This window comes from Macrobrachium nipponense, chromosome 35 (assembly GCF_015104395.2).
Source record: "Macrobrachium nipponense isolate FS-2020 chromosome 35, ASM1510439v2, whole genome shotgun sequence".
Classification (NCBI taxonomy): domain Eukaryota; kingdom Metazoa; phylum Arthropoda; class Malacostraca; order Decapoda; family Palaemonidae; genus Macrobrachium; species Macrobrachium nipponense.
In genome coordinates, this window is record NC_061096.1 from 17,222,821 (window position 1) to 17,250,318 (window position 27,498).

The 27,498-nt window shown below is 36.5% G+C and overlaps 1 protein-coding gene across 2 annotated transcripts in view; it reads right to left on the reverse strand.

The window, feature by feature from the left end:
- Positions 1-275: 275 nt before the first annotated feature.
- Positions 276-27,498, reverse strand: part of LOC135208446 (uncharacterized) — a 54,539-nt gene continuing 27,316 nt past the window's right edge. Inside the window, exons 2-6 of one of the 2 annotated variants that reach the window (XM_064240634.1) lie at positions 11,856-11,891; positions 6,810-6,988; positions 4,682-4,815; positions 2,013-2,219; positions 276-1,650 (exon numbers count right to left, since the gene is read on the reverse strand). In XM_064240634.1, coding sequence (XP_064096704.1) covers positions 1,648-1,650; positions 2,013-2,219; positions 4,682-4,815; positions 6,810-6,939 — 474 coding nt within the window. In that variant the 5' untranslated portion in view covers positions 6,940-6,988; positions 11,856-11,891 and the 3' untranslated portion in view covers positions 276-1,647. Of the gene's footprint in view, positions 1,651-2,002; positions 2,220-4,681; positions 4,816-6,809; positions 6,989-11,855; positions 11,892-27,498 lie in introns of both variants that reach the window. The other variant, XM_064240633.1, reaches the window with a different exon arrangement.

Genomic DNA, 27,498 nt, shown 5'->3' on the forward strand with positions numbered 1-27,498 from the left:
CACTGGTTCCATGCAACATAAAAGTACCATACAAACAAACAAACATTGATAGAAACAGCCTTCTGTTAAACAGTCAACACGGCTTCAGACAAAACAGAGATCCTGCCTATCAAACCTCTTGGATTTTTTCCATAACATGGTTGGTATTTACAATAGTAGTAGAGCAATAGATATACTCCACTTAGATTTCCAAAAGGTCTTTGACAAAGTTCCACCCAAGCCTCTGCTGTAATACAAATCGGCTTTTCGCAAAGAGGAACATATAACACAACACATAAACCTAGTATTGATTTTATTACGAAATAGCTGGCATTACACACACGCAGAACGTTATGCAATGAAATTTCCCTTTATAATGTTGTAGTACAAAAGTTTTGTTTCCTGTCCTGCAAACATATTAAATAGTACTGGGAATATATTTTTAACACGAGTGATATTGGGAACCAAGTGCCAAAATAATGTGAATAGACACTCATGCATGCACGTGTGAATACATTGGTATTTACATACGTAAATACATATGCACCATTTGCGCATGTATATAAGTGTTGCTCTTCAATTCATATGTCATTCATGTTTGCATTAAAACATAAATTCAAATGATATAACACAAATTATGAAAATGTAACATGAAAATACATCAATAAAAATGAAGGCCAGTACAATGAAGAAATGAAAAGAAATATGATTCTGATAAATGATTTACAATAATTAAATACTTTGACATGATGATGTACTGATAAAGAGACATAAATAATTGAATTGGTGATATGATATGAAATACGCCGTTATTCAGAAATATGATCATTATTAAATTCAGCATTAAAGTTATTTGCTATATCAGTAGTTTCCGCTCATGAATGCTTTGGTAGAACTTGACTTGGAACTTGCCCGTTATTATGTCGAATGATTTTAATGATAAAAATAACCTTGATTTTAAAACTTGAATGATATGTTGATTAATAAGTCAAAGTAAGGAAGGCAGCTAAAAGCCACCAAACCATACATAGTACAATCGGTGATCTATGAACACGCAAGCATAAAGTCAAGTTACCTATGATTTTTATAAATACATGAAATGTATGTGGTGAGTTTTAAATTGCTGCCTCTTATAGTCATCTGTTCAATTATACTGATTTATAGAAAATGCTTTCTTCCCTTTTCCAAAAATGAAGTAAAACTTGGGAAATCCACGAAACTAAACCTTGCATTACCTTTGGAAAATCAATAATGGGTTGCTACGAAGATGGTCTACTAGTAAAAGGTTCTTGACCAAGCCTACTAGGCCTACTTACCGAAACCTAACATGCTTATGCTTATGTCACTATTTGAGGTGAAAAGTCTATGGAGAAAGGTGTGAGTCATACGAAACATTTGAACTCCCAGATAAGAATATAAATATAATTTTTAATATTGGTTATTGCTGTTATTGTTGTTGTTGTGGTTGTTATAGTTGTTGGTTGTACTGTTGTTGTAGGCATCCGCCCTTCAGTGGACCTGAAGGAGATTTTAACCCAATTTGTGATCATTAACGCTAGCAGTTTCCGCAGATGGCAAAACAGAGCAGCTTCCTGCGGAGTTTCGCTGTCTACGAAGAGTCGACTCCATTAGGCCTGTCAGCATCGTCATCGCTCCTCGTTTCAATGCTCACTGCAAACACAAAATGCAACTCAGTATTCTGACCATTACTTCACTGAATATTCAACACGTTTATGAACTGTGCTCTTTATATTCCCCTTATAAACTTGGTAACGTCGACTGAAATCAAGGCTAGACGGATTTCATGCTAAACTAAGAATTACTGTTCATTTATTGTCGGAATTCGCAAAGGAAAAATATATTGCCCAGTATATTAAAAAATAAGACTTACTAGCGGACATGTTAAGTGCAGACAGATCTAAGAGCATCGCAGTCTAATTTTTGCCACAAGTTTCTAGTCGCGTTGATATTGTTATAAATAGAATCGTTATTACAAAACAAAGGCTTTTAAAGCAGGCCTTACCTCCACGAACCTCGGCCTGCAGCATGGCGCTCATGAAGTTTTTGAAGAAGTTTTCCAGCTCCCTCTCATAGACCACCATGAATTCGTGGGATGTTCGGTGGGCCTTGGGTCTTCCGTCATCATCATCGTGCTCTTCGCTGCTGTGAATCTTTTCCCTGAGTTCGTGTGAGTGATGAGTGTGCTGACGGAGGAAGTTCCTCATGACTTCCCGTGTGTCCTGAGTAAAAAAAAAATAATTAATTAATAAATAAAATTAAAAAATTGAAAAAAAAGAGATGATTAGGATTTCAACGCAGATTCTAAACGTTGGTTAGTAATTCTTCGTGTACTTCCCCAAAGCACGGAAATTTCTGTCTCTCTCTCCCAAAACTCCTCAAAGGGAAGGTGAATACTGGAGCAAGGTGAAGTTAAATAAGTTGGACAGTTAGGTGGGAAGAGAGCAAAGAGAACGGGGTTCGCGAAAATTTCTTCTGGGGAAATTCATCCTACATGAGACATGTTAACGCCATTCACTCTTACATCGAAATCGTTACATTTAACGGGAACTTACTTTATTATTCAATGTTTCCAATGAGCAAAGAAAAAATAGCCATTTCAATGACTGCCTCTTTGTCTTTGACAATATTATCAGAAAATGCATAATTTAACCAGTCAACCATTTTTTTTAACGATGACTTCGGTATCGAGTAAATCAGTCAAATTTCTGTAAATAATTTAAACATGTAGGTCTTGACCGGCCACCGAGTTCGATTCTCGGGCATTCCATTGAGGAGTTAGAGATGTATATTTGTGGTGATGGAAGTACAATTTCGACGTGGTACGGAAGTCACGTAAAGCCGTTGGTCCCGTTGCTGAATAACCACGTAATATATATATATATATATATATATATATATATATATATATATATACACATACATACACATACACGTATAAGCCATAAACAAAGGAATAGTTTTAATAGTTCCTTAACAAAATATATGGCTCTCCTTCGTTCACTCATAAATATTGTTACGAGCTATTAGGGTTCTTCAGGTGTGCACAATTTGCAATTGTTGCAGAGGTTAGGTTTGCCAGTTCGTTCATAACCACATGATAGTTGGTCATCTTGATTTCCCACCCTATCCTAGCCCTTTTAGGCATTGCTATTCCATTCCATAAAATCTCCCGTTCATGGCCGTAAAGACTGAGCAAGCTTTTGTGTTGTCTTCCAACAGCATACCCAGTGTGGAGCCCAGGTGTTGTTGGAAACTTGACTTGGAACTTTCTCCCCCACTCCCGAGAGGAGCTGGACAGCATCTTTTAGTGGAGGTAACTACTGTAACTTTGGTGAGTACTCATTTCTGTTTTTATTTCGCATAAGCATTAACGAAAGAGACAACTGTTTTTACTTGATAACAAAATAGAATCCTCTTATATTTTTGTTCCAAATTTTAAACATTCACTGCATATATATATACTACCATATTCTCTTGATGACCTACAATAATTTCATAACGTATTTTGTGCGAGCAATACTGTCGGCAACATGGTGCGAGTTAATCGAAAATTATTAGTTCCCGAGAATCGACCTTCTGTAATCCTAAAGCAAAATTGGCTGTTTAAAATTACAAAGAAATTAGAATTTGTTACATCGGTCAGGAAAATATTCAGTCTTTAGAAAATCAGAGCTTCAAATAATGGAGTTTTATAATCTGAGGGTAATGCATAAATGCTCTTGCTACGTATGCAAGCTAGGTAAATAGGTTCGTTTGTTGAAATGCATAAGTAGGAACTAATCGTATAGAAAGTTAGCGATATTATATGAAGACACAAAGGAAGCTTATCGGTCCTGTTGCGTTGATGCAAATCTGCAAGGCGAAATATTGTAGACCAGTAGACCATTCTCTCTCTCTCTCTCTCTCTCTCTCTCTCTCTCTCTCTCTCTCTCTCTCTCTCTCTCTAGTGGTCTGTGTGTGATGAACTGGAACAATTTTGTAAGTCTTCACTGCGTCTTCCTCTTTGTTTAAGAATTTGAATAATCTTTATAAGCTGCTTCTGCTCTATGCATCGAACCTTTCAGTGAGCTTGAGTGTTATTATTCTCACGACAATAATATAATTTTGGAGCATTAACATAAACAGAATAATTATACAGTACGTAAGCACACTTTTACGAAGATTAATTTTTCGTATGCATATTCGCAGTAGACTATTGATAATTGTGAACATGCTATGGATGCTTGTATAAAATCATATATTTTTTATATGGATACGTTCCGGTTGGAATACTCACCCACATAGTTATCCTTCCTGAATCAAAGCTCATTGCCTCTCAAGATAACGATACTGTAATCTATTACTGTAAACATTATTTTAAGAACCGTTTTTCATCTCTGCTCCCCTATAAATTCGTGCAAAGGAATCTCCTACATCATTTATTACTTTGAGCTCAGTAATATGCAGGCCGGCAAGTCAGCTGGGTAAATCTTGCTTGTTTTCGTTAAACTAATGAACTCCCTCACTACAATTTTCTCTGGTTGTAAAACACTTGAAAATGGGGTCTGTACCTTTCACTGAATTTATCCACCACTCTTTTACTCTCGTGTCCCCATTTTTATTCTGTGTTTAAGATGTGAGTTTGGTAAGGCTTTTGCCTAACATACCAGCTGTCATTAAATGAAATTTTATGAAAATCTACCTGTTTTCCGTCGATGGGGATAGTAACCGGAGCTCCTACTTCGGGAATCGAAACCATTGGATGACTGGCTCCCAGTTTGGACATGATGAACATCTCCTCAGCATCTTCTTCGTGTTTGTGGCCTTCCAGTTTTCCTGAAAGATTCAGATTATTGATAACTGCTTTCACTGAAGAAATGTTAGGAGCTACAATGTTTATCTCTTATTAGTCCCTTGTGATTTATCCTTCATTAGTTTGCTGTCTGTTTATGATTACATTTATTTCATTGACATTTCTTTATTTGGTTTTAATATGTTGTAACAAAATTTCCCTTTTCTTGTGAGATGAAACACGGTTACACCAGGACTGGCCGTCTAGACCATCGCTGATATTATCCTTAACAGTATGGACATAAAATAATCGTGATGAATTTCATTAAAAAAGATCGCTGCTTGGATCGTATTTATTTTATAATTAATTTACTAGTTTGGTACACGATTCTCTCTTCTGACGGACATATATTAACGTTTTTTTCACTCCTCATGACATTTGTGGTTTTTCTGGAGGTTGCAGACACAGTCTGTTGTTTTCTTAATTTGCTTGTAGAACACATGCAAAGTATAAGTTGTAATCGTTTCATTTTATTACAATAGGCCTAGGTATCAATGATGTCACAAAGGGCAATAAAAGCAGGGTAACATTATTGAGTCCATGTGGGTTCCTAACACCATAAAAAACCAGCATACTCATGAGGAACGAGCCTGCCCGACCTGTGTACAACATACTCTGGAAACATATGTAATGTTGCTTGCTGGTTCCAGTGCCCTGTTCAAGGATGCACCCGTCTCCTGCATTGGTTTGACCTCGGTTCAGCTCTCCAAATAGATGTGGTATCATGTCAAAATGAGAGCCTTCTGACAAACCCTCCGAAGAGAGCCATATTACAGTCCCGACCAATCACTGATGGCACTCGAGGAAAACACTGTCTACTTATCATGGAGGTGCTGTAGATACTGAAACTCCAGCCTGTTCAAAGGCCTCCGAGAGACGTTGCTTATGCTTACTACCATAAAGGAGCCTCCCGTCCAATTGGCGTCTTTCCTTGTACATAAAACTGAAAATTCTGATCACATCCCGCAAGCATTGTTCCCAAGAACTGAGCTCATAGCAGATCCACTATAAGGTGGTCAGCAGCCAGGCTGCAGCAACCTGCCCTCGAGCGTCATGTCATTCAGCTATTTCACTGAAACGAACCGTCCATCAATTGAGCCAAGAACTTTGTTTATTTTCTTATGAAGCTACGGCATCGCAGCTTCAATCTTGTGTATAATTATTATTCACCCTGACAGCATCCTTGTGGCCAGGTCCTAATGTGGTAGGATGAATGGCAGATAGCTTTGTACTTAGTGATTAATATACAAGTAAATGACGTAAACATCAGATTACCTGTAACATCCTAGAAAAATCTCTAATGTTATGAACACCGGACATATGCTCAGCCTTATCCCAATAACTTCAGCCTTATCCCAATAACTTCTGTAACACCACTGTAAGACAAATTTTTGCTAACTGAAATTGTATTTTGCAAGATTTTTCTTTGAAGGGTCGTAATAAAGTAAGTTTCTTGGTAGGATACCCAGCAAAATTAACAGTCAAAATGACGAGTTGAGTTTTGCAGAAACAAAATTGTCTTCAGTTTATTATTAATAGAGAGTCGCCAGAATTAAGTACGAGGTATAGAGTTTATTTTCGTGGTTTGCAAATCAATTATGGGTTACTGAAATTTATACCAACCAATGTACAGGAAAACACGAAGAAAAAGATCTTGAAGTTTTATATGATCAGTGAAAAATTCGTTTGCAATATTTTTCTCTAAATCGCCTATGCTAAGTTAGTTGTCAGGTAATTTGGAAGCAGAACAGCTGAACTTACCATTATGTCTCATAAAACAAACAATAAGAAATAAATGGAGATACCACAGAACTGCAATATACTAGTAGTTTTCCTATGATATATGTATATAAATTATTGCTCTTGATTTATGCCATTGCGCATTAAGGCATGTTACCATCATATTTGACATTATGGGTGCACTGGTGATGATAATAGTAATAATATGATAACAGTTGCGGTATCCTATATTCCTTACCATGCTCCTTCAGGTCATGGTGTTTCCTTTGGAGCCTCTTGACAGCCATGTCGTCAAACCAGGACCCTCCGGGCATGATGGGCTTCAGCTCCTCTGGCAGATCCTCGCCTTCCTTAAGACCAACTGTCATGGCCCAAGGAAGTACCAGTAAATGCTAATAAAACGATAAACAGTTGCAGCTGAAAAAAAAGAGAGAAATATCCATGGATTATGCCATTTTCCTTGAGGTAATAGGACCCAGATTATTCAATTTTAAATCTTAACAGATGTTTCTTATTAATGCATAATGAAATCCAAAGCGTTGAGATGAATTTTTAGGAAAACTAACATTCAGACGCAACTACATAAATTGTTGTGAACACTTCAGAGTTAGAACCCATGAAATTGAGGTGAGGGATCTCTCTCTCTCTCAGGGTTTAGTTACGAGTAACTCATAAAGAAAAATAGAGTTCTTAGAAGAACTAACCCAAATTGAAAAGAAAATAGATATAAGGAATATAAGTGAAACCTAGTATTCCCAAGAGACTGGTAATGATGATAAAATAAAAGGGTTCCAAACTTATAGATCAGATAGAAAAAATAGGAATCAAGGGGGAACCGCGATATACGGGAAAGACATAAAACAAGGAAAATTATATGAGAAATATAGTAACTCAGAATGTGAACTAATAGCGGTAGAATTTGAATATGAAAAATTAATGAACATAGTAATATATAGACCCCCTAATACTAAAGAGTTTGACACAATAATAGAAAAACTGGATGATATATATAGAAATCACAAGGACTGGACTGTTCTCCTATCCGGAGACTAACTTTCCTTTCGTAGATTGGAAAGAACGAATAGGAGATTGTGCTTGTATTTATACATATAAAAAAGAGTAATAGTAGTTCAGAAGATAAGAGGCAATTCGAAAAGCTATTAGGTATGCTACTAGAATACAACATTCAACAAATAAATCACTTGCCAACAAGAAAGGAAAATACTTTAGACCTAGTATTTGTGAACGAGGTGAATTATGTTAAAGAAATAATAGTTTATAATGCGAGTGTTTCAGACCATAATGTCATAGCATTAACAGTCCATTCCAAAGCAAGTGAAAACAGAGATGAAAAAGTGGGAAGGATATGGAAAATACAATTTCTACAGTAAAAATATACAATGGTCAGAAATAAATGAAGAATTAAACAAAGATTGGGATAATATTTTCGTAAGTGATGATATACAGGTAAATACGGATATATTATATAAGATATTAGAGGAAATAGTGAATAAATATATACCAAAGAAGAAAAGTAAACATCAGTCATGAATACCAAGAGACAGAAGGATCTTGTTCCAGAAAATCAGAAAGTGGAAAAAAGGTCTTGCAAAAGAAAAGAATGCATGGAAAGTGATGGAACTAAAAAGTAAGATAGAAAATGCAGAACAAAAGATTATACAATCAAAAGTAAATGAAAAACGGGACTTGGAAGAAAAAACCCTAGTAAATATCAAGCAAAACCCCAAACTATTGTACTCATATGCGAAAAAGATGAACAAAAGAAGAATAGAAATAGGCCCTCTAAGAAATGAAGGGAGATTAACGAATGAAAAAAAAGGAAATAAGCAACATTTGCCAGAAAGATATGAGAGAATTTACCCCTAGAATTGATAATGAAGATAATGATACAGAAATAAGGGATGAAAATAGTGAATATTTATCAGACATAGATATTAATGAAGCCGATATTGTGCAGGCTATTAATGAAATTAAAAATGGAGCAACAGCTGTGCCTGATGGTGTCCCTGCTATTTTGTTAAAGTAGTTCATTCTATCGCAAAGCCCCTTGCAATATTATTAAGGCAAAGTGCAGATACAGGCAAGATTTATGATGAGCACAAATTAGCATATATTACCCCTACTTTCAAAAGTGGATCAAGACTAGAGGCAAGTAATTATAGGCCTGTGAGTCTAACATCACATATGATGAAAGTGTATGAAAGGGTAATGAAGAAAAATATTATGAAACATTTAATAAAAAATAATTTGTTTAATATAGGACAACATGGTTTTGTACCCGGAAAAAGTACACAAACCCAAATGTTAGTCCACTGTGAGAACATATATTAAAATATGAAAAACGGAAAAGAAACAGATGTGGTTTATCTAGACTGCAAAAGCTTGACAAGGTAGACCATAATATATTAGAGAAGTAAATTAGAAATCATAATATAGTGGACAAAGTAGGAAGATGGATAAAAGAATTTTTACACAACAGAAAACAGATAGTTATTGCAAACGATGAGAAATCGGATGAAGCTAAGGTAATATCCGGTGTGCCACAAGGTACGGTGCTAGCTGCATTGTTGTTTGTTATTATGATTGCAGACATAGACAGTAATGTTAAGGACTCGGTAGTGAGTAGTTTCGCCGATGACTCAAGAATAAGTAGAGAAATTCCTTGAGATGAAGATAGGAACGCGCTACAAAGAGACCTTAACAAAGTATATGAATGGGCATAGGTAAATAGGATGGTATTTAACTCTGATAAATTTGAATCAATAAATTATGGAGATAGAGAAGGAAAGCTAAATGCATATAGGGGACCTAATAACGAGACAATAACAAATATGGAAGCAGTTAAAGACCTTGGTGTGATGTTGAATAGGAACATGTTATGCAATGATCAAATAGCAATACTATTGGCAAAATGCAAATAAAAAATGGGAATGTTGTTACAGCACTTCAAAACAAGAAAAGCTGAACACATGATAATGCTTTAAAACTTATGTACATAGTCCACTTGAATATTGCCCTATGATATGGTACCCACACTACCAAAAGGGTATTGCACAAATAGAGAGTGTACAAAGGTCCTTTACAGCTAGAATAGAAGAAATTAAGGATCTTGACTACTGGGAAAGACTACATTTTTTAAAATTATATAGTCTAGAAAGGAGAAGAGAACTCTACATGATAATTCAGGCATGGAAACAGAAGGAATTGCCGAAAACATCATGGAGCTAAAAATATCAGAAAGAGCAAGCAAAGGTAGATTAATAGTGCCCAAAACTTTACCAAGAAAACTAAGGAAAGCACACAGGACATTAATCTACTACGCACCAGCATCGACAATGCAGCGTCTATTCAATGCGTTGCCAGCTCATCTGAGGAATATATCAGGAGTGAGCGTAGATGTGTTTAAGAATAAGCTCGACAAATATCTAAGCTGCATCCCAGACCATCCAAGATTGGAGGATGCAAAATATACCGGAAGATGCATTAGCAACTCTCTGGTAGACATTAGAGGTGCCTCACACTGAGGGACCTGGGGCAACCCGAACAAGATGTAAGGTCTGTAAGGTAAGGTTCGTAGGGGGATAGTGCCGTCAGTGCACCTCATTGGGGGCATGTAAGCATTACTTAAGGTTCTTTGCAGCGTCCCTTCGGCCCCAAGCTGCAACTACTTTCATTCCTTTGACTGTACCTCCGTTCATATTCCCTTTCTACCATCTTACTGTCCACCCTCTCCTAACAGTTGTTTCATAGTGCATCTGCGAGGTTTTCCTCCTGTTACACCTTTCGAACCTTTTACTGTGAATTTCCGTTTCAGCGCTGAATGGCCTTAATTGCCCCAGTGCTTGGCATAATGCCAAAAATCTATATAAATCAAATCAAATTCTCTCTCTCTCTCTCTCTCTCTCTCTCTCTCTCTCTCTCTCTCTCTCTCTCTCTCTCTCTCTCTCTCTCTCTCTTAGCATTAGAAACAACTGTTGTATTTTGTCGGTGAGATAAATAAACTATTACTTCCAAAGACAGGCCAATAGAATGGATCGTTCATTTTGTAGCATATATAAAATCCCAAATTTACGCAGTCGGAGAGAGAGAGAAAAGCTTATCAGTAGGTGGTCTGCCAAGCATTGGTTTTCCAGTTGACTGCAACATAGATTTGAGTAAAAGAACTTACAAAACAATATTTGCAAATCTGTTGAAAATATCTAGAATCTGCTTTATTATTGTCGCATTTTGTCTCGTGCTTGATAGTTTTATCGGGAAATGAATAATTTTTGCGTTAATGAATTTGAAAAATATTGGAGGAATAAATTTAGCACAGTGGAAGATTGAAGAACAACATAGGAATGATATATTTTATTCATTGAAGCTTGTCAAAGGCCAAGACAGGACCAATAAAAACAAGTTATATACCTGGAAATGCTGCTCAATTTTATAAAGAATATTATCAATTCTTTGTTGATGATCCTCGGATTTTGTTGACATCCTGTTTTGCCTAATTCGTTGTCCTATTGAAATTTCCTTCATTAGTCGTAAAAGTTAACTTATGGTCGATATGCAAATGCAAAAGATATTGCCTTCTTATTCTAGGCCAAAGCCACGCAAGCTGAACGAAAACATTTAAGAGACTCAGTCAAGGATAATCATAGTTTATGGTGTTGGCTTTTTCTTTTTAGATCTTGACAGTGTTAGGACTATGCATAAACTTCAGTTGTTTTGTTCAGTTTACATTTAAAGTCGAGGAAACCTAAGGCAGGATAGAATACTTAAGAAAAAGGGTCAGATTTGAATGGCGTAGAGGACTTTCCAAGCAATTCATTGAAACACTAATTGGAAAATTTGTCTTACGGTGTTTAGCGTTCAGGACGCAGTAACTTGAAGTGGGAAAGATCTCAAACAAAAATTACTTCGCTTGCAAGGAATGGTAATTTCTGCGAGCGCGCGGCGCGTTGCGTTAAACAACGATATTTTTTCCCGGCCCGGAAATATACTTTCTCCTCAATTATAAGTTATGCCCGGCACATCCTGTATTTTCACTCCATTAAGATCGCGGTGGTGTCATTCTTACGTGCATTTTCCCTCTGGTATTATTTGCATTACTGTCTAAAAGATTTCATTAAAACAAATCATTCAAGTCATTGTACGCCAAATGAGTATATTTTTCCGGAAAATCTCGTATGCCTGACGGTATTTCTACAAACTGGAGGAGTATATTTACGGAAAACGGAACTATAAATAGGCCTACTTACAATAAACAAAATTAACTCACTTCCATTTTGCTGGTCTTAGCTTCCCTCGATGAGATCTGAAAAAAAGCAAAACAAATAACATTAGTGTGTGGGGACCAGTTTAGAATGGCAACACTGACTCTTAATTTCAAACTAATTATAGTTAAGTATGGCTCATTAAGGAGAAATTGGCGAAGGTAAACCTCATTTGTATTGCAGTTGATGAATAAGAATGCAATTAGTAAACAAACTAAGTACACTTCCTAATATTGCAACACTCAGGGTCCTCGTCCTTCATGAAGCACAAATTTTAAACGTGCTATACCTGTACGTTGCCTCTCTCTCTCTCTCTCTCTCTCTCTCTCTCTCTCTCTCTCTCTCTCTCTCTCTCTCTGACCTTTTAATAGCAGATGTTCCGCAGTGATAGAACATGTTAGGGACCTTAAATTCTTTTCTTAAGCTGTTTGCAAATTTTTTTATTACGTTGCTATCCTTGAACCTGACGACTACAGATTCTTTTATTTAAGTTCCGTCTACCTATTTCTATCTTTTTCATACATCAGATCGCTGTTCACTTACGAAAGGTATTCACAAATACTTGGAAACATTATTTTGATACGAAAGACCCATCGTTGGATGCCAATTCATGAAATAGTGACGGAGGCTTCTGAAAATGCCAAAGCTGTCCGTATAACAATTTTCCATGGCTTAAGGATTAGCCTGTGCAGAGCATGTTACCAAATAGGTTTGCAGTGGACTACCGCGTTCGACTGGTAAGCAGTTCACGAAGTTTTGTAACCGCAGAAATAAGATCAGCAAAAAGGTCAACGTTCATAACCTTTAGGGGTCATGCAGAGGTCTGGGTACCGACCGGGAGAGAAACACTTGGATCTACTTTCACTTGTTTAACGACATTTGACAATAAACGAGAGGAGCTGATTCACCCACAGAGTTTGACTTCTTGCTATGGAACCTTAGAGATACGAATATATTCTCTCAGTCCATATATATATATATATATATATATATATATATATATATATATATATATATATATATATACCCATGTACACATATGCATAAATGTGTGTGTGATTATGGTGGCCGTAGTATAGTTATTGCCACATCTTGTGGGTGAGAGCCTGAGATCGATTCGATCAGTAAGACGCGATACAAGCTCTTATTCTAAAGTACCCGTTGTATCTCTCATGACTTTAGTGGTGAACTATGAACTCAGTAGGTAGCAGACTGAGGTGGGTGGAGTGCCATAATTAGGGTAGAGAAGGGCACGGTGTTAATAACCTCATCTTAAAAGCCGCCTCTTTTGGGGATGAAAGACAAGTAGTCGCATACCTCTTTTTGCTTATCAAGGGTAGTTTTCTTTCATCAATAATTTATATTATTCGTAATACAAAGTGCTTCTTACTTATGACATGAAATATCAAGCGTTATTCATTGGTTTTTACTTTGGTCAATCATGTTTGGAAAGCCATTTTTGCAACATTTCAAATACAGCTTGAAGGATGGATTTAGCATCAAATTTGTCGTTAAATTATAAACGGACGTTGGATTTTAGACGAATTGACCAAGATGAAATATTTACTCTGGAAGTTTGTTGGCAACTAGCAAACATTCCCTGAACACGTTTACAATGAGGCTTGAGTGAAATCCAACCTTCTACTTTCTTCTGCTGACGTTTTCGCTTTCATCTCATCACATAATCTGTAGGTTCACCTTTTATTGACTCATCTAACAGGAACTTGTTTCTGCTTTTGTTTCGCCGTTTCTATCTCTTAATACGGCGTCTGACCTCACTCTTTCCTTCTCATGTCTTTTTCGACTTTCTCTTGCTTGGTTAAATAAGAGCGTTGCGATTGCTGTCCGACTGGTCCGTATATTTAGAAAATTCTGTCTAGCTAGTACTCGAATGAAGAAAACTAAGTATACTACATCAGTAAAGGGAAGTCTTGGTGGTCCGCATTGCAATACACAGTTCCGAGCGCAGTTCCACCTCAGGGCTAATTCATTTGAGCTAATGGCTGTACACAAAAAGATAATCACAGATAAGAAATGGGGGAAAGCGTAGCGTAGTGACAGGAACTGAAAAAAAAATGGTAAAAACCCCGATGAGTCTAAGCAATTTTGACTGCAATTGCAACGGCTTTAAGTGTAATTGCATTTGTTGTTTTCCGATTATTAACAGCTTCTGGTGTCCGTAGTTCCCATTTCTATAATAGCCGTATTACCCATTTATATTTCATGTATAGCAATATCATTGTAGCTGATTGTAAAAATCTAACCACGCCCTTCTTGCGCAGTTGACAGCCTTAATGCATTATACATTTGTACATACTCTCAGGTTGATGTATACAACGCGTAATAAATATAAAGAAACGTACACTAGTACACACACACACACACACACACACACACACACACATATATATATATATATATATATATATATATATGTATATATATATTTATATATATTATGTATGTATGTAATGTATATATATATATATAATATATTATGTATTATATATATTTTCATATATGTATGTATATATATATATCTATATATATATATATATATATATATATATATATATCACTAAATTAAGTTTCACGGCATCCCTGTACGAGTCGGCTTGATTTGCAAGCTAATTTAATATACATGCTGCGCGTGTCCTTGTATCTACATTCAGTTCCATTATTTCATTTGCCTAGGGTTCAGTACACAGAACTTTGATACCACTCTTACTTATTGGATTCTGATTTTATTCACGAAATGTTTTACTTTCATTTCAGATGGATCTTCGTGAGGTATCGTCAGACAGGCTTGTACACTTTTTTTTTCTAAGTTAGTATTTCGAAATCCTCCCTCTTACTAACTCTTTGCGTAATTGCTGAGTGTTGCGTTGCGTGCTAAGAGCCAACACTAAGTGGAAGCCAAAGTCACGGACTGGCTTCACCGTTTGAGAAAGCAATTGTTTATCGCTTGTGAAAGTAAATGGTATTATCGCACAGAGGTTTATACAGTTACTAATATTATCACATCGGTGACATGCAAGTTCAAGTGCTTTACTTTTTCTTTCATATTTATTCTGGTATCGTCAGTTCTTTTTTTCATGAAATCTTTTTTTAAAATGTTTCAAATATTTTTTCATTGATCTTTTAACAAATTGAAATTTTGTTCATGTATGGTCATACTGGCATACATATATACATACATACACAAAACTGGAGAATATTCGCAAGTAGCAACGTTCCCAGCATGGTTAGTACTTCTTTACATTTTAAACTTTACATTTGAGTTGAATGTTTATTGTAGCCTGCATTTTTCATTTGTCTGGGTTAACTAATAACTACTGTAACAGGAAACCATTAATTTTAAAACTTGCAGGACGACCGTTTAGGTCCTGAAAAATCAGTCCCTCATACAGGCAGCATTCTATTGGCAGTAACGTGTTCACTTCTTGCTGATCATGTTACTTCTCCCGTTTCCAAAGTCAGCAAATAGGGTTCAAATCAGTCGAATGTCCTTTGGAAAGCAGTTTGATGAATGTCCTTTCGATAGTAGTTGTTATTACCAATAATTACCGTTCGTTTTCCTTGAAGTTCACACTTCGGAAAGATTGTTTTCACTTGGGTAGACCCCACCCTCACCGTGCCTTCCACGATAGCCGCCGACACGCATTGCCATTAGCATCGAACCATTATAATAGTTCACGTAATTAAGTTATAAATTCATATTAGTCAGTAATAATTTTCTAGGCCTTTAATTCTACCTCGGAGACAGAATCATTTACTCACTACTTGAGTAAAATCTTTACATTAAACATTTTTAACAATATTGCTAAAATAATATTGGTATTCTAAGCGACAGTAAGATTTTGTTGAGAAAGCCATGATATTACTGTGTAACGCTACTGTGACACTGTCCACAGCCATTCAGAACAGCACTAAGGAAATTCAACTGATTTCATTCAAAGCTGAAGTGACGCTCGTATTTACCCCCAAACCGAGATCTCGAAACTTCAAATGTGGAAAAAGAGGGAGGCATATTAAATTTTCTGTTCTTATATTTATAAGGCTTAAGCACGCGTAATCATGATAGTTACTTTCTTAGACAAAACGACTTCATCCAAGTTCTCCAAAAACTCCAGAATGGACATTCCAGTATTAGCACCATCAGGTCAAGTAATAAAAGATGAGCACAAATCACTTGCGACAAGGATGATTAGTCCTAAGATTTGTTTAACAACCTCTATTAAGTTTGAGTACGATGTATCTCTCCGACATTTAGATGTTGACATTCAGCACAAAATTCCACTTTTTGGGCTTAAAGCCGTGTGGGTAGTGGGTAGAGGAAGGGAATGCAGCAGGAAGGGAGGGTTGTATGCAGGGGTCCCGTTTTCGGTCATCTTCGCAAAGTGTAATGAAAGTAAGTGCCCATTCCCAAAGCGAAATGTAGTTCCCATACTCTCCGCTACGTACCGGTACCTACTACCATCCATGCCGGTATTCATCAGTCTTGCAAGCAATAGGTGTTGTGACAAGTACTCGTGTTTTTAAGGCCCATTACTTGATATACCTAGCTACGTATATGGTAGCGGTAATTCTCCAAAGAACAATGCTAATAATGAAAAGATTAGCATTTAACGTTTCCCTTAAAGACCCAAAACTACTTAAGAGATGGTGACGTCACTAGGCCAATCTAAAAAACCTAAGGGTATGCTATATTTATTACCAACCCAGTGATTTTTAAAGAAACTTTCAGGCAAGAATTACTCGATTACCCGTCATATGAATGCAAGGGAAATGAGAAAGGTGCCATACCGAACCACAACATACATCTGTATGATAGCGCTACTGTTGGCTCGGGTATCTAACATATCTTCTCTAGCTTTGTTTACCTTTTACATGTATTTTGGATGACTGAGGGAGCCATAGGCATATATATATATATATGTGCAAGTCTTGTCTTATAAATTTTAGGGATAGGTTCAGCCCGCAGGTTCTGGTAGATGGCCAATTGCAACCCTCCTGGCATATTTGGAGAGATTTAGGAGGAGAACCTTATTATGGAGGAGGCAGTAAAGGAAGGTTGATTCCTTTTTGGTTACCCTCTACTGGTTTAATTTCCTATAGCTGTTCTTTGTCTTCTCCAGCAGAATTCTCTCATTATTCAGGAGGAGGTTGTAAAATAGAGATCGAATATTTTTAAGTGTCTGTCTCTCTATCTTCTCTAGGGAAGCATTGAGCAAATTTAAATAAAGTTCAAGAATTGCTTAGTGGTTTCTATAGAGCCCTAGTAGCCTCAGAGCAAATGATTTTCGAACTTTCTAGCTCTTAGTAGATGTCTCTTATTCTTTCGTTAAGGGAAAATCAACTCAAACTATAACAGAATTCCATGCACTTCCACCAACTTCATCTCACACTTGACCACTTGTAGATGGCTGAGGCTGACTGCCTCCTCCCAGTAATTGGAAAACAACTATGGCCTTTTGTCAGAAGGAGTGGTTTGTGTATTGCACAGGGTGATGTTCTAGAGGAATTTTCAGCACCTGGAATCTTGTAGACATCAAAGTTTCTCTGCTTTCTTAGGTATAGTAAGACTTCTTCGCTGTCTACTTTCAATGTTTTTGTTCCATAATTGTACAGGAGCATACCTTTATTTCATATATGTATTTATTTTTAGTGACTTGTCATTTTATAGGGCTTTTGGACCCAGGCACAGTTGTACCCTCACACTGCTATTTCATACTGGCTGAATTGAGGCAGTTTTCTCCTTACGACTGCTTTTTGTGTACTTATGAGAGCCATGCTCTCTGAAAAGAATATCCAACATCTGGTGGTAGTAAGATACAGAAAGTATTCTAGGTCAGGTAAGAATGTTTTGAGTTTCATGCACAACACCTTTAGCTTGATTGGCTGAGTGGATTTTGTCTACCTGCACTACCTACCATCCTCTTCTCAATGTGGGAATCAGCTAACTTTAACAGTAGATAAGAGTCATCCCAAATAATATAAATTTTCATGATAAAATTTATTACCTGGATACTTGCTGTTAAAGCACACCCCACCCATACTTCCCATAACTTAGTGGGTTGTCTAGGAAAATTCTGACAATAGCTAAAACAGTAGAAACACACCTTGTGGAGAACAGGTGTACTAGACAGTCATCCAGGCAGCCATTCGATCAGTTGTTTGAATGCCAACTCGCTTATCGGCACGAAGACGTAAACTAACATTAACAGTAGGTAAGTAACCAAATAATAAATTTTATTGTGAAAATTTATTTGTGTATGTATATATATATATATATATATATTATATATATATATATATATATATATATATATATACATATATATATATATATATATATATATAATTTATTTATATATAATGCATACATGTGGATATATATATACATATACATTTTCACGTATATGTGCAATTTATGGTAATTTTTACTTTAAAGCCTAATTTTATTATGGAGTTGAAAATATGACTTCTATGGCTTATTGTGTGATTTCAACATTTCTAAGGTTCAAGACAATAGCAACTGAGTATTTTAGATATACTGGCCACCCCATTTATATCCCATTGTTGGAAAGCAGGGGTTTTGGGTGGAGAAAATGCAGAGCAAGGGAAATACAATGAAGGATTTAACCTAACCTAACCTAGGAGGCTGGGTCTTAACCTAACTAGGAGCTTTACTCCCGTGGACCCTCCAACCTAACTTAGGGAATGGATCGTTAGTTAGCAGGATACCCTTAAATAGTTTTGTCAGCACCCCCCCATCCCCGAATCCAAACTCGCCTAAGCCTGAGAAATGTAAATTTAAATAATTAGACTTGCAACCTAACGTAATATAACCTTGCGTCCCTACCTAACGTCTGAGAAACGTAACCTAGGTTACCACTTCTTTTATTTAAATACTTTAATTAACCTTACCCTAATCACAATCAAAACTCTCTCTCTCTCTCATATATATATATATATATATATATATATATATATATATATATATATATATATATATATATATTATAATACACACACATATACACACCGTACATACCTGAAAAATGGTTCTCCCATCCAGGTGTTAAAGAATGATTTGTAGAGAGAGAGCCTGGGGGAAGGGAGGGAAGGAATTCAGATTTATCATATAGAGTTAATTATCTGAAGGTTGTTCGGTTCTTTAACTAACTGCAACATATTTCTGATACGGCCTTAATGCTCAACAATTATTTACCGTTTGTGATAGCACAGCTGATAAGCTCACATAAGCAACCACAGCAAAAATACAAAATACAGAAATATCTATGATGTATATAGATCGAGAAAGTGAATGTCCGAGTGTGCGCGTCAGACAATCTTATTTTAAAACTTTCATAAAATTATTCATCGAGGTAACTGCCAAGCTCACATTGCTCATGTAAAATATCTGGTCAAACATATGGTCACTAAAGTACAGTCAAAATTTTTGTGCATATTTTTCAAGAACCGTAACTGATAGATAGATGTCACTGACCGTACATTCGAAAGATCCTGACAACGTTAGTATAATTCTCACCACTGACGTCACTTGGTTCATAGAGTTCATAGCATATCTGTTACGACTATTATGTTGAATTCACCATGAATTTACCTGTAAAATGAAAATACAGGATTGCATCTCATTTCAGTCAAATGGATATCCAAAACTATTACAGAACAGTTTTTCATTTTTTCAACTGTTTATGTGCAACATCAGTTTTTCTGTAGTCTAATAGTTTCATTCTAAAATGACCTCAACATTTACTGAAAAATGTCGTGTGTATGTATGTTTGTATGTGTATATATATAGACATTTTCATCAAATGTAGAGGTCATTTTAGAATAAAACTATTAGACTACAGGAAAGTGGATGTTGCATATACAGTTGAAAAAATGAAAAACTTTTCTGTAATAGTTTTGGATATCCATTTGACTGAAATGAGATGCAATCCTGTATTTTTACTTTACAGGTAAATTCACGGTGAAGTCAACATGATAGTCGTTACAGCTACACATATGCTATGAACTCTGTGAACCAAGTGACGTCAGTGGTCGATGTACGGTCAGTGACATCTATCTATCAGTTACGGTTCTTGAAAAATATGCACACAAATTTGTACCTAAGGGAGAGGGAGTGAGAGAGAGCACATCTTATACCCCAAAATTAGTCCATTTGACTGTACTTTAGTGACCATGTTTTTGAACCAGATATTTTACATGAGCAATGTGAGCTTGGCAGTTACCTCGATAAATGATTTTATGAATGTTTTAAAATATGATTGTCTGACGCGCACACTCGGACATTCACTTTCTCGATCTATATACGTCATAGATATTTATTTATTTTGTATTTTTGCTGTGGTTGCTTATGTGAGCTTATCAGCTGTGCTAACACAAATGGGAAATAATTGTTGAGCATTAAGGCCTATCAGTAATATATTGCAGGAAGGTGAAGAATGTAACAACCTTCAGGTAATTAACTTTCCTTATATGATAAATCTGAATTCCTTCCCTCCCTTCCCCGACGGCTTTCTCTCTACAAATTAGTTTTCAACACCTGGATGGGGAAACCATTTTTCAGGTATCTTGTAAAGGTTTGGTTACCTGCCTCTCTCTCTCTCTCTCATCTCTCTCTCTCTCTCGCTCTCGACTGCTTTTCCCTCTACAAATTAGTTTTCAACACCTGGATGGGGAAACCATTTTCAGGTATCTTGTATAGATGTTTGGTTTACCTGCGTCTCTCTCTCTCTTCTCTCTCTCTCTCTCTCTCTCTCTCTCTCTCTCTCTCTCTCTCCACAACACACACACACACACACACACACACTATGATGTAACATATTTTTTCTGCTCTTTTACGACGGAATGAACGAATAACGTTCATTAAGAAGGATATATATATTCCTGTAAATGCTTGAGATATAACTTCCCCTTCATGGACGTACACATAAGTACTCATATTATATATATACATACATATATATATATATATATATATATATATATATATATATTATATATATATATATATATATATATATATAATATATATATAAACCCTATTTACATAATTGTTTTATAAGTGTTTATAAAAGGTAAATATTGTTGCTTCAAGACACATTTTCCCCATAAGATAACAAAATACGTAGCACCAGACGTCTACAGATATTTTATTGTGTATGTAAGGAAAATCAGTTATATATCTTATATATAAGATATATAAGTTGACCCAACTTAATAAGGTAGGGTTCAGACCCGTACTTCCTTCCCCATCCGCCTTCTCATTGTAACTTATGATGTGGTATGTAAACTCTACAGACTTATCATACCTTATTTCATGTGCTTGAGATCATAGCAATATATTATTGAAATTGCTCTTCTTTTCTGTGAATATTAATTCTGTATCAAAGTTTGTGTTTTAAGTTTATTGGGGTCTGTGTTTAGGTGGGGTGGCGGTGGGGGGGGGGGGGGGGGTGGATGGCGGGCTGTGCTTAGGTTTAGTGGAGGTATGTTTAGGTTTAGGTGGGAGTGTTTATAGTTTTAGTGGGGGTGTGTCTAGGTTTAATGAGGGTGTATTTAGTTTTAGTGTGGTGTGTTTAGATTTGGTGGCGGTGTGTTCAACTTTAGCCGGGGCATATGTTTAAGTTTAGTGGGGGTGCATTTATGATTAGTGTGAGGTGTATGTTAAGGTGTAGGGGTGAGTTTACGTACAGTTGGGTTGTATTTAGGTATAGTGAGAGGTGTGTTTAGGTTTGGTGTGACGGGTGTTAAGGTTTATTGGGAGGGGTGTTTTGGTTTAGTGGGGTGTGCATTTATGTTAAGTGGGTTTGTGTGTATAGGTTTAGTGGGGCGGTGTTTAGGTTTGGTGGGAGGGGTGCTTAGGTTTAGCTATGGATGTGTTTAGGTTTGGATTTCAAAACACTCGCTTCATTAATCCCGATTACATAATATTCGGACAGCATCAGTACACTTACTTTTTTTTTACTTGAAGATCTAATTGGTCGTTGTTTTATTTATTGTCATTTACTCCAGTACAGAATTTCTGTATTCGTAGAGCAATCACTCGGATATCCGCCTAAATTTCCAAGCATCTTTCAGTCCTACAACAGCTAATCAAATAATGAGCTCTTCCTGCACCAACATCGTACTTCATCATACCCCCTCCTACCTCTCCTAATTCTTACTCCATAATGCCCATACCCACAAACCCTGACACAGTTTAATGCCCTCAGTCAGGAAGTTGGCGTGTTTGTTTGTTTGTTTGGTGTTTTTACGTTGCATGGAACCATTGGTTATTCAGCAACAGGACCAACGGCTTTACATGACTTCCGAACCACGTCGAGAGTGAACTTCTATCACCAGAAATACACATCTCTCACTCCTCAATGAAATGGCCGAGAATCGAACTCGCGACCACCGAAGTGACAGGTAAAGACCATAACAACCACGCCAATGAGGCGCTCAGAAGTTGCCGAGCTTTACATGAAATTTTTGCTCTGTGCAATTTTTAAGCTGTAGCCATTTCTTAACTTTATCTTAAGGATATTCTAACCTCTTATATCTAAAACCAACAACCCATTTTAATGCCTTGTTTTAGAGGTAAAATGACTCTGACCTTCTCTTTAGCCGAATAATGCTTTGGCATATTTACAGACTTTCCTGGTCTTGCCATTGCATCCATCAACCAGGTCTTCCATCCGCTTTGTGATAATACAAAATCTAACAAACTTTCCCCACGAGTTGATATTTTTTTAGCATATATATGAATATCCTGCCTTGGAACAGTATATTCCGAGTAGTATTTCCTTTCAGAAAATATTTCCATGAAATCTGTTCATTCTTGTCCACACCTGGTACTACAAACTATCCCATCTCGATATACCTTTGCATTTCAGTAACCCTGCACAGCCAACTTTTTAGGTCACCAAACCACACCAGGCATCGATTCAGATTCATCTAGAAGTGTTTTCATTCTCTATCACTCTCGGCTATTCAGTCTTTGAGCAACCAAAATTACAATATAAGATATACTGAAACGTTAAGTCTCTCATGGTGTGCTCGAAAAAAACAGGAGCTCGTACTTGTCGCAGGGTCAGCTCAAGAAGAAGGCAGTTATATTAATAACTCAATAATGAAAGAACGAGGCAGTTATATTAATAATCTCTAAAAGTTGGTATTTCCGACCAATAAAATAAGATATTTATGGCCTAGAAACAAGTCCCCCATGCTGGAGATTGCTGCAATAAACCCTAGGACCAATTAGTCCTCTGTCTGTCAGTAAATAACCTTGCAATAAAATTTGCTTGCTTCCGTGGACTTCATTTATAGAATTAACTCTTCCTTTCTGTTCCCTCCAGTGTCCAGTAGTCTTCTCCATTGCTTGACAGACTACCCATTTGCTAGCTTAGTACAAGTAACATTAAGCTATTATTGATTGGGTTTTGATTATTCTTATTACCGAGTTTCGACATCTGGGTCACCTTTGCATCTGAACTTTGACACCTTTATCAGTTGTTCTTAAATGAGCTTCTTATGCGTCAGGTATGTGTCTGTACAGACGAGAGTAGCAAATGATTAGTATGTATTTCATGACAGCAGCTTTATTTTCTTAACATTTATCGCTGCTTTCAGGATTTCAGTAAAACAAAATACCGATATCATTTCCGTATTTAGAATATTCTTATTCATAGTCCCGTCCATTCATTTCTATCTCATAAACCTTTTATGAAGTGACAACCTTCCATATATTTTTTAGTATTTGTTTTCAGCGAAACTGGGTCATTATAGCCCGATCTTGAGAGAAAAGGAAGATAGTAATAAGCGCAATTTTTAGGTCTGCATTATCCATTTTATTACCATGATGACATCTCGGTAATTGATTTGAACTGGGTAATTGTTGCATCTGGTGTTGAGTTTGAGAAACAGTCATCAAAATAGTTGTTTACGACGCACGTTCACGAGAATCATAAAGTAACTAAGAATACTAAAACCTTTTCTTGAACCGCACTTCTTGAAAGGCACAAATCTAATATTTCATGATTAACAACAAGTAATGAAATATATTAAGGGTCCCTACACGTACGATTGAGGGGATGGGTAATTGAAGTAGTGACTAAACTCTTTGCAGTTAAATGAATTCTGTCAGCTTAACCAAGTACATTTTAGACTGCAGAAACCAAACTACGATAGGTTCAGTACACTTAAGCATATATCACTTCGACAGTCTTTTTGATATAAAATTGATTATTGATTGCATGTCTTTAAAACTCGCATAAGAAGAATGAAATTTCCATTTAAGTGCTCAGACGAGCCAGATTTTTTTTTTTTATGAAGTGGATTCACTTCTCATATAGGGAAATGTAATTATATAAGTATGTTTTAATGGCTCATTTATTTGACACTACTCTTATTGGACATAAGATGTAGTAGGCTTTTTCTTATATGACACGAGATCTAATACGCCATTTCTTACCTGACCCTAAGTTTTATAGTACATTTGTTATCTGACACGGGATCTAATAGCCATTGTCTTACCTGGCATAGTACCTAACCGTCCATTATCACTCACTAAGCACATTTCTCCCCTTCGCTCTCTCCCGGTTCCAGTACACGAATCCCTGTCCTGCCTAACCTTCGGAAAAGTTTTGTAATTAGGAAGAGGACTACAGGAAGTAAGGGACCCTAAGGTCACATGATGAAGGACTACCTAAAAAGCAAGGATTTTGAGGAGGGGCCGAGTCCATGTGTACAGTAGTCTAGCTTACCAAAGTCATGCCTACAAACATCCGCTGTTTTGTTTGTGCCTCCACGGCCAGAGGTTTATGCCATTAGTACTCCTGCGAATGGCGAATGCTGCATAAAAACGTGTTGAGATAGAGAGAAGAGGGACGTGCGTGTGTGTGTGTGTGAGAGAGAGAGAGAGAGAGAGAGAGAGAGAGAGAGATGTGAGGAGAGAGGAGAGAGAGAAAGAGACACGAGAAGGAAAAGACACACATTTAATGAAAATCCGCCTTAATCCGGATTGCGATGGTGTAGGACATAACGAAAATAAATGAAAAGGAAGTAGGGTGGGGACGAGAAGTTTTAGGGAGAAAGAACAGGAAAAGGCCTTTGATAAGTTGGCTGATATCAGAGCAAGTCAGACACAAGGAAGACTCATGGGGGGAGAGAGAGAGAGCATCCAAGACTTCACTTAACCTTGGTATATATTTCTTGGTCATTGAAATATCAGTTGATAATCCGGTAGGCCTAACTTAATGGCATTGGACAAAGGTTGTATGCTTTAGGGAATTCCCTATCGATCGCTGAATTTTGGTATTTCCATAAATTAAAAATTGCTAAATATTTTTGTCTATATTCTTTAATTTTTAATTTAACATTGAATTATCTTTTTTAGTAGTAGTTATTTATATTACCATCAGTGCAACAATTTCTCTCAAGAGATATAATGGACCTCAAAGAAAACAGTATTTTATATATTTCAAATTATATGTATCGTCCTACGGTTTTAAATTCTTGTTTTACTTATTAGGTGATGCTGGCCTTCCTCGGAACTGGCTCCTGTTTTGCAAGAATCCTATTCTAGGCTTATAATTTCACGAGCTTAATGGGGAAAAGATTTTTACATTAAGGAATATACACACTCCATTATCCTACCAGTGTCTACCTTCGCCTGACGGCCAGACAAATTAAGCCTCGCACATTTCTTGTCAAGTGACCTTTCCTCTCAAATCCATGTCACCGACTCTGAAATTCTTATTGGGCGACAATAATTTTTGCCGTGTTGAGAAAAAAAAATTTCCTCCGAGTATATCTTCATGATGACAATATTCTGTCTTACTGAAAGATATATATGCGTAAGTTTTATTTCACATTTCTGAAATGGTGTTGGAAATTGTTGACCCTGCCCTTTACGAGAATGGTATTTAGTTTTCTGTGTTTAAAGTGGTCGTTTTCTTTCAGGGATGACGCTTGTTTTGTCGAGTATTCGACATTATGATTTCTTTTGCCATTCACATCAGTGATTGCTGGTGCTATTCCAGCCAAAAATATCTAAACCTTTATATGGGGCAAGCTGATAAAGCAGTAGACGTGCAAAGCAGCGCAAGTTCCCGTACGCAAAAAAAAAATGTTTTGTAATACATCAAACTAGCGTCGCTTTCTTCCTAGAACTATCAGGATAGTTTTCTTCTCCTTTCATCATCTCGCACATACAGTGACTCGGCTGAATAAGAAATAGTCGAGGTCTTTTGAATCGTTAATAAGTCACTGAAATAAAACAAGTTTTCCCAGGTAGTCGTATAGTTTGAATGTCTCAGCCAAGGTATATTCTATATACCTCGGTCTCAGCACTCCATATCTATAATAGCGGGGATAAACAGCCTTTAGTATGTTCATGATGTCTTGCGCACCCCAGGGAAGAGAATTATGAAAATACATGACTAATAATTTCAGTTAAATTTCTGGTTTGACCAGTCACTTTGACCTTGGCTAAACATGCTATTGTTAAAAGGGTCAATTTAAATGACCATCCTTAACGGAGGGTTAGTATGTACGTATCTAAGAGAATAACCCTGGTAATAAAAGTGCATTTCATAAAAGAAAAAATTGGGATGTGGAAGGAAGCTATTGAAAATTCATGGTAGTCAAGAATACGATGTTGCAAAGGGCAAGCGATGCAAAGTATAACTTAAGGTATTTGCAACAGTTATTGGATGATAATCAATTCTTTATACAGACCTGGTGAATAAACAAGGGGTACCAATAAAAGATAGGTTATATGTCTGGAATATGGATATTTGGAGTCTTCTTCCATTGGTTGTAACTAGACCCATCAGGAAATAATAAAACCAACGATTTTAATATTGTATACGAAAAGCTTGACACACTAGCGTGAATATGTGTTACACTTGGCGCGTAGCGTACTGTACTCATAAAATGTTACTAATCTCATATTTGTTTCAGTGCAGGATTTGCATATGGCTGGTGCCAGTTTAAGAAAGTAAAATTAGCAATGTAGAATTGTTGTTCATAAACAAAGGACTTCAACAAATACCTAGTTGCTCTTCCGCATGCCAATTAACCCTGCAAGTAGTAAGGCTTCCTTAGGAATTTGAACGTCCTTGGCACTGATAAACTGCTTATTGCCATGTGCGCAAGATATCGTAGGCAATGCTTTGATTGATTTCCAAAATCAACTTCGTTCTTGATGCAGCTGTTTATTGAACTGATGCAGGTCATAATCTCACAGCTTTATCTCAGATCAATAAGCTTTATATTCTGGCAGACATATTTCTTAGTGTACTTCGATTTATGATTCCAGGGAACGCTAATGAAGTAATTAGCCATAAGGTAATGGGCCTTTTTTCCTCAAGTTGCTTTAACTTCCACCAATATCTTAGGATTCTGCCTACATTGCTTCCAGAGTCGAAAGGAAATTGTCATTTTTAGAGAGAGCGAGCGAGCTTAGGTCAAACTAGTTTTTCTGTAATGATATTATCTCCTATGACCCTCCCACTAGTTTCTTTTAAAAGATTAATATTTCTTAAAATGTTTAATTTTCTTTCAGGTTCTTGATTCGTCAAGGTTTATGATTAGTCATTCTTCAATTGTTGGTGATGAGTTCCAAGGATT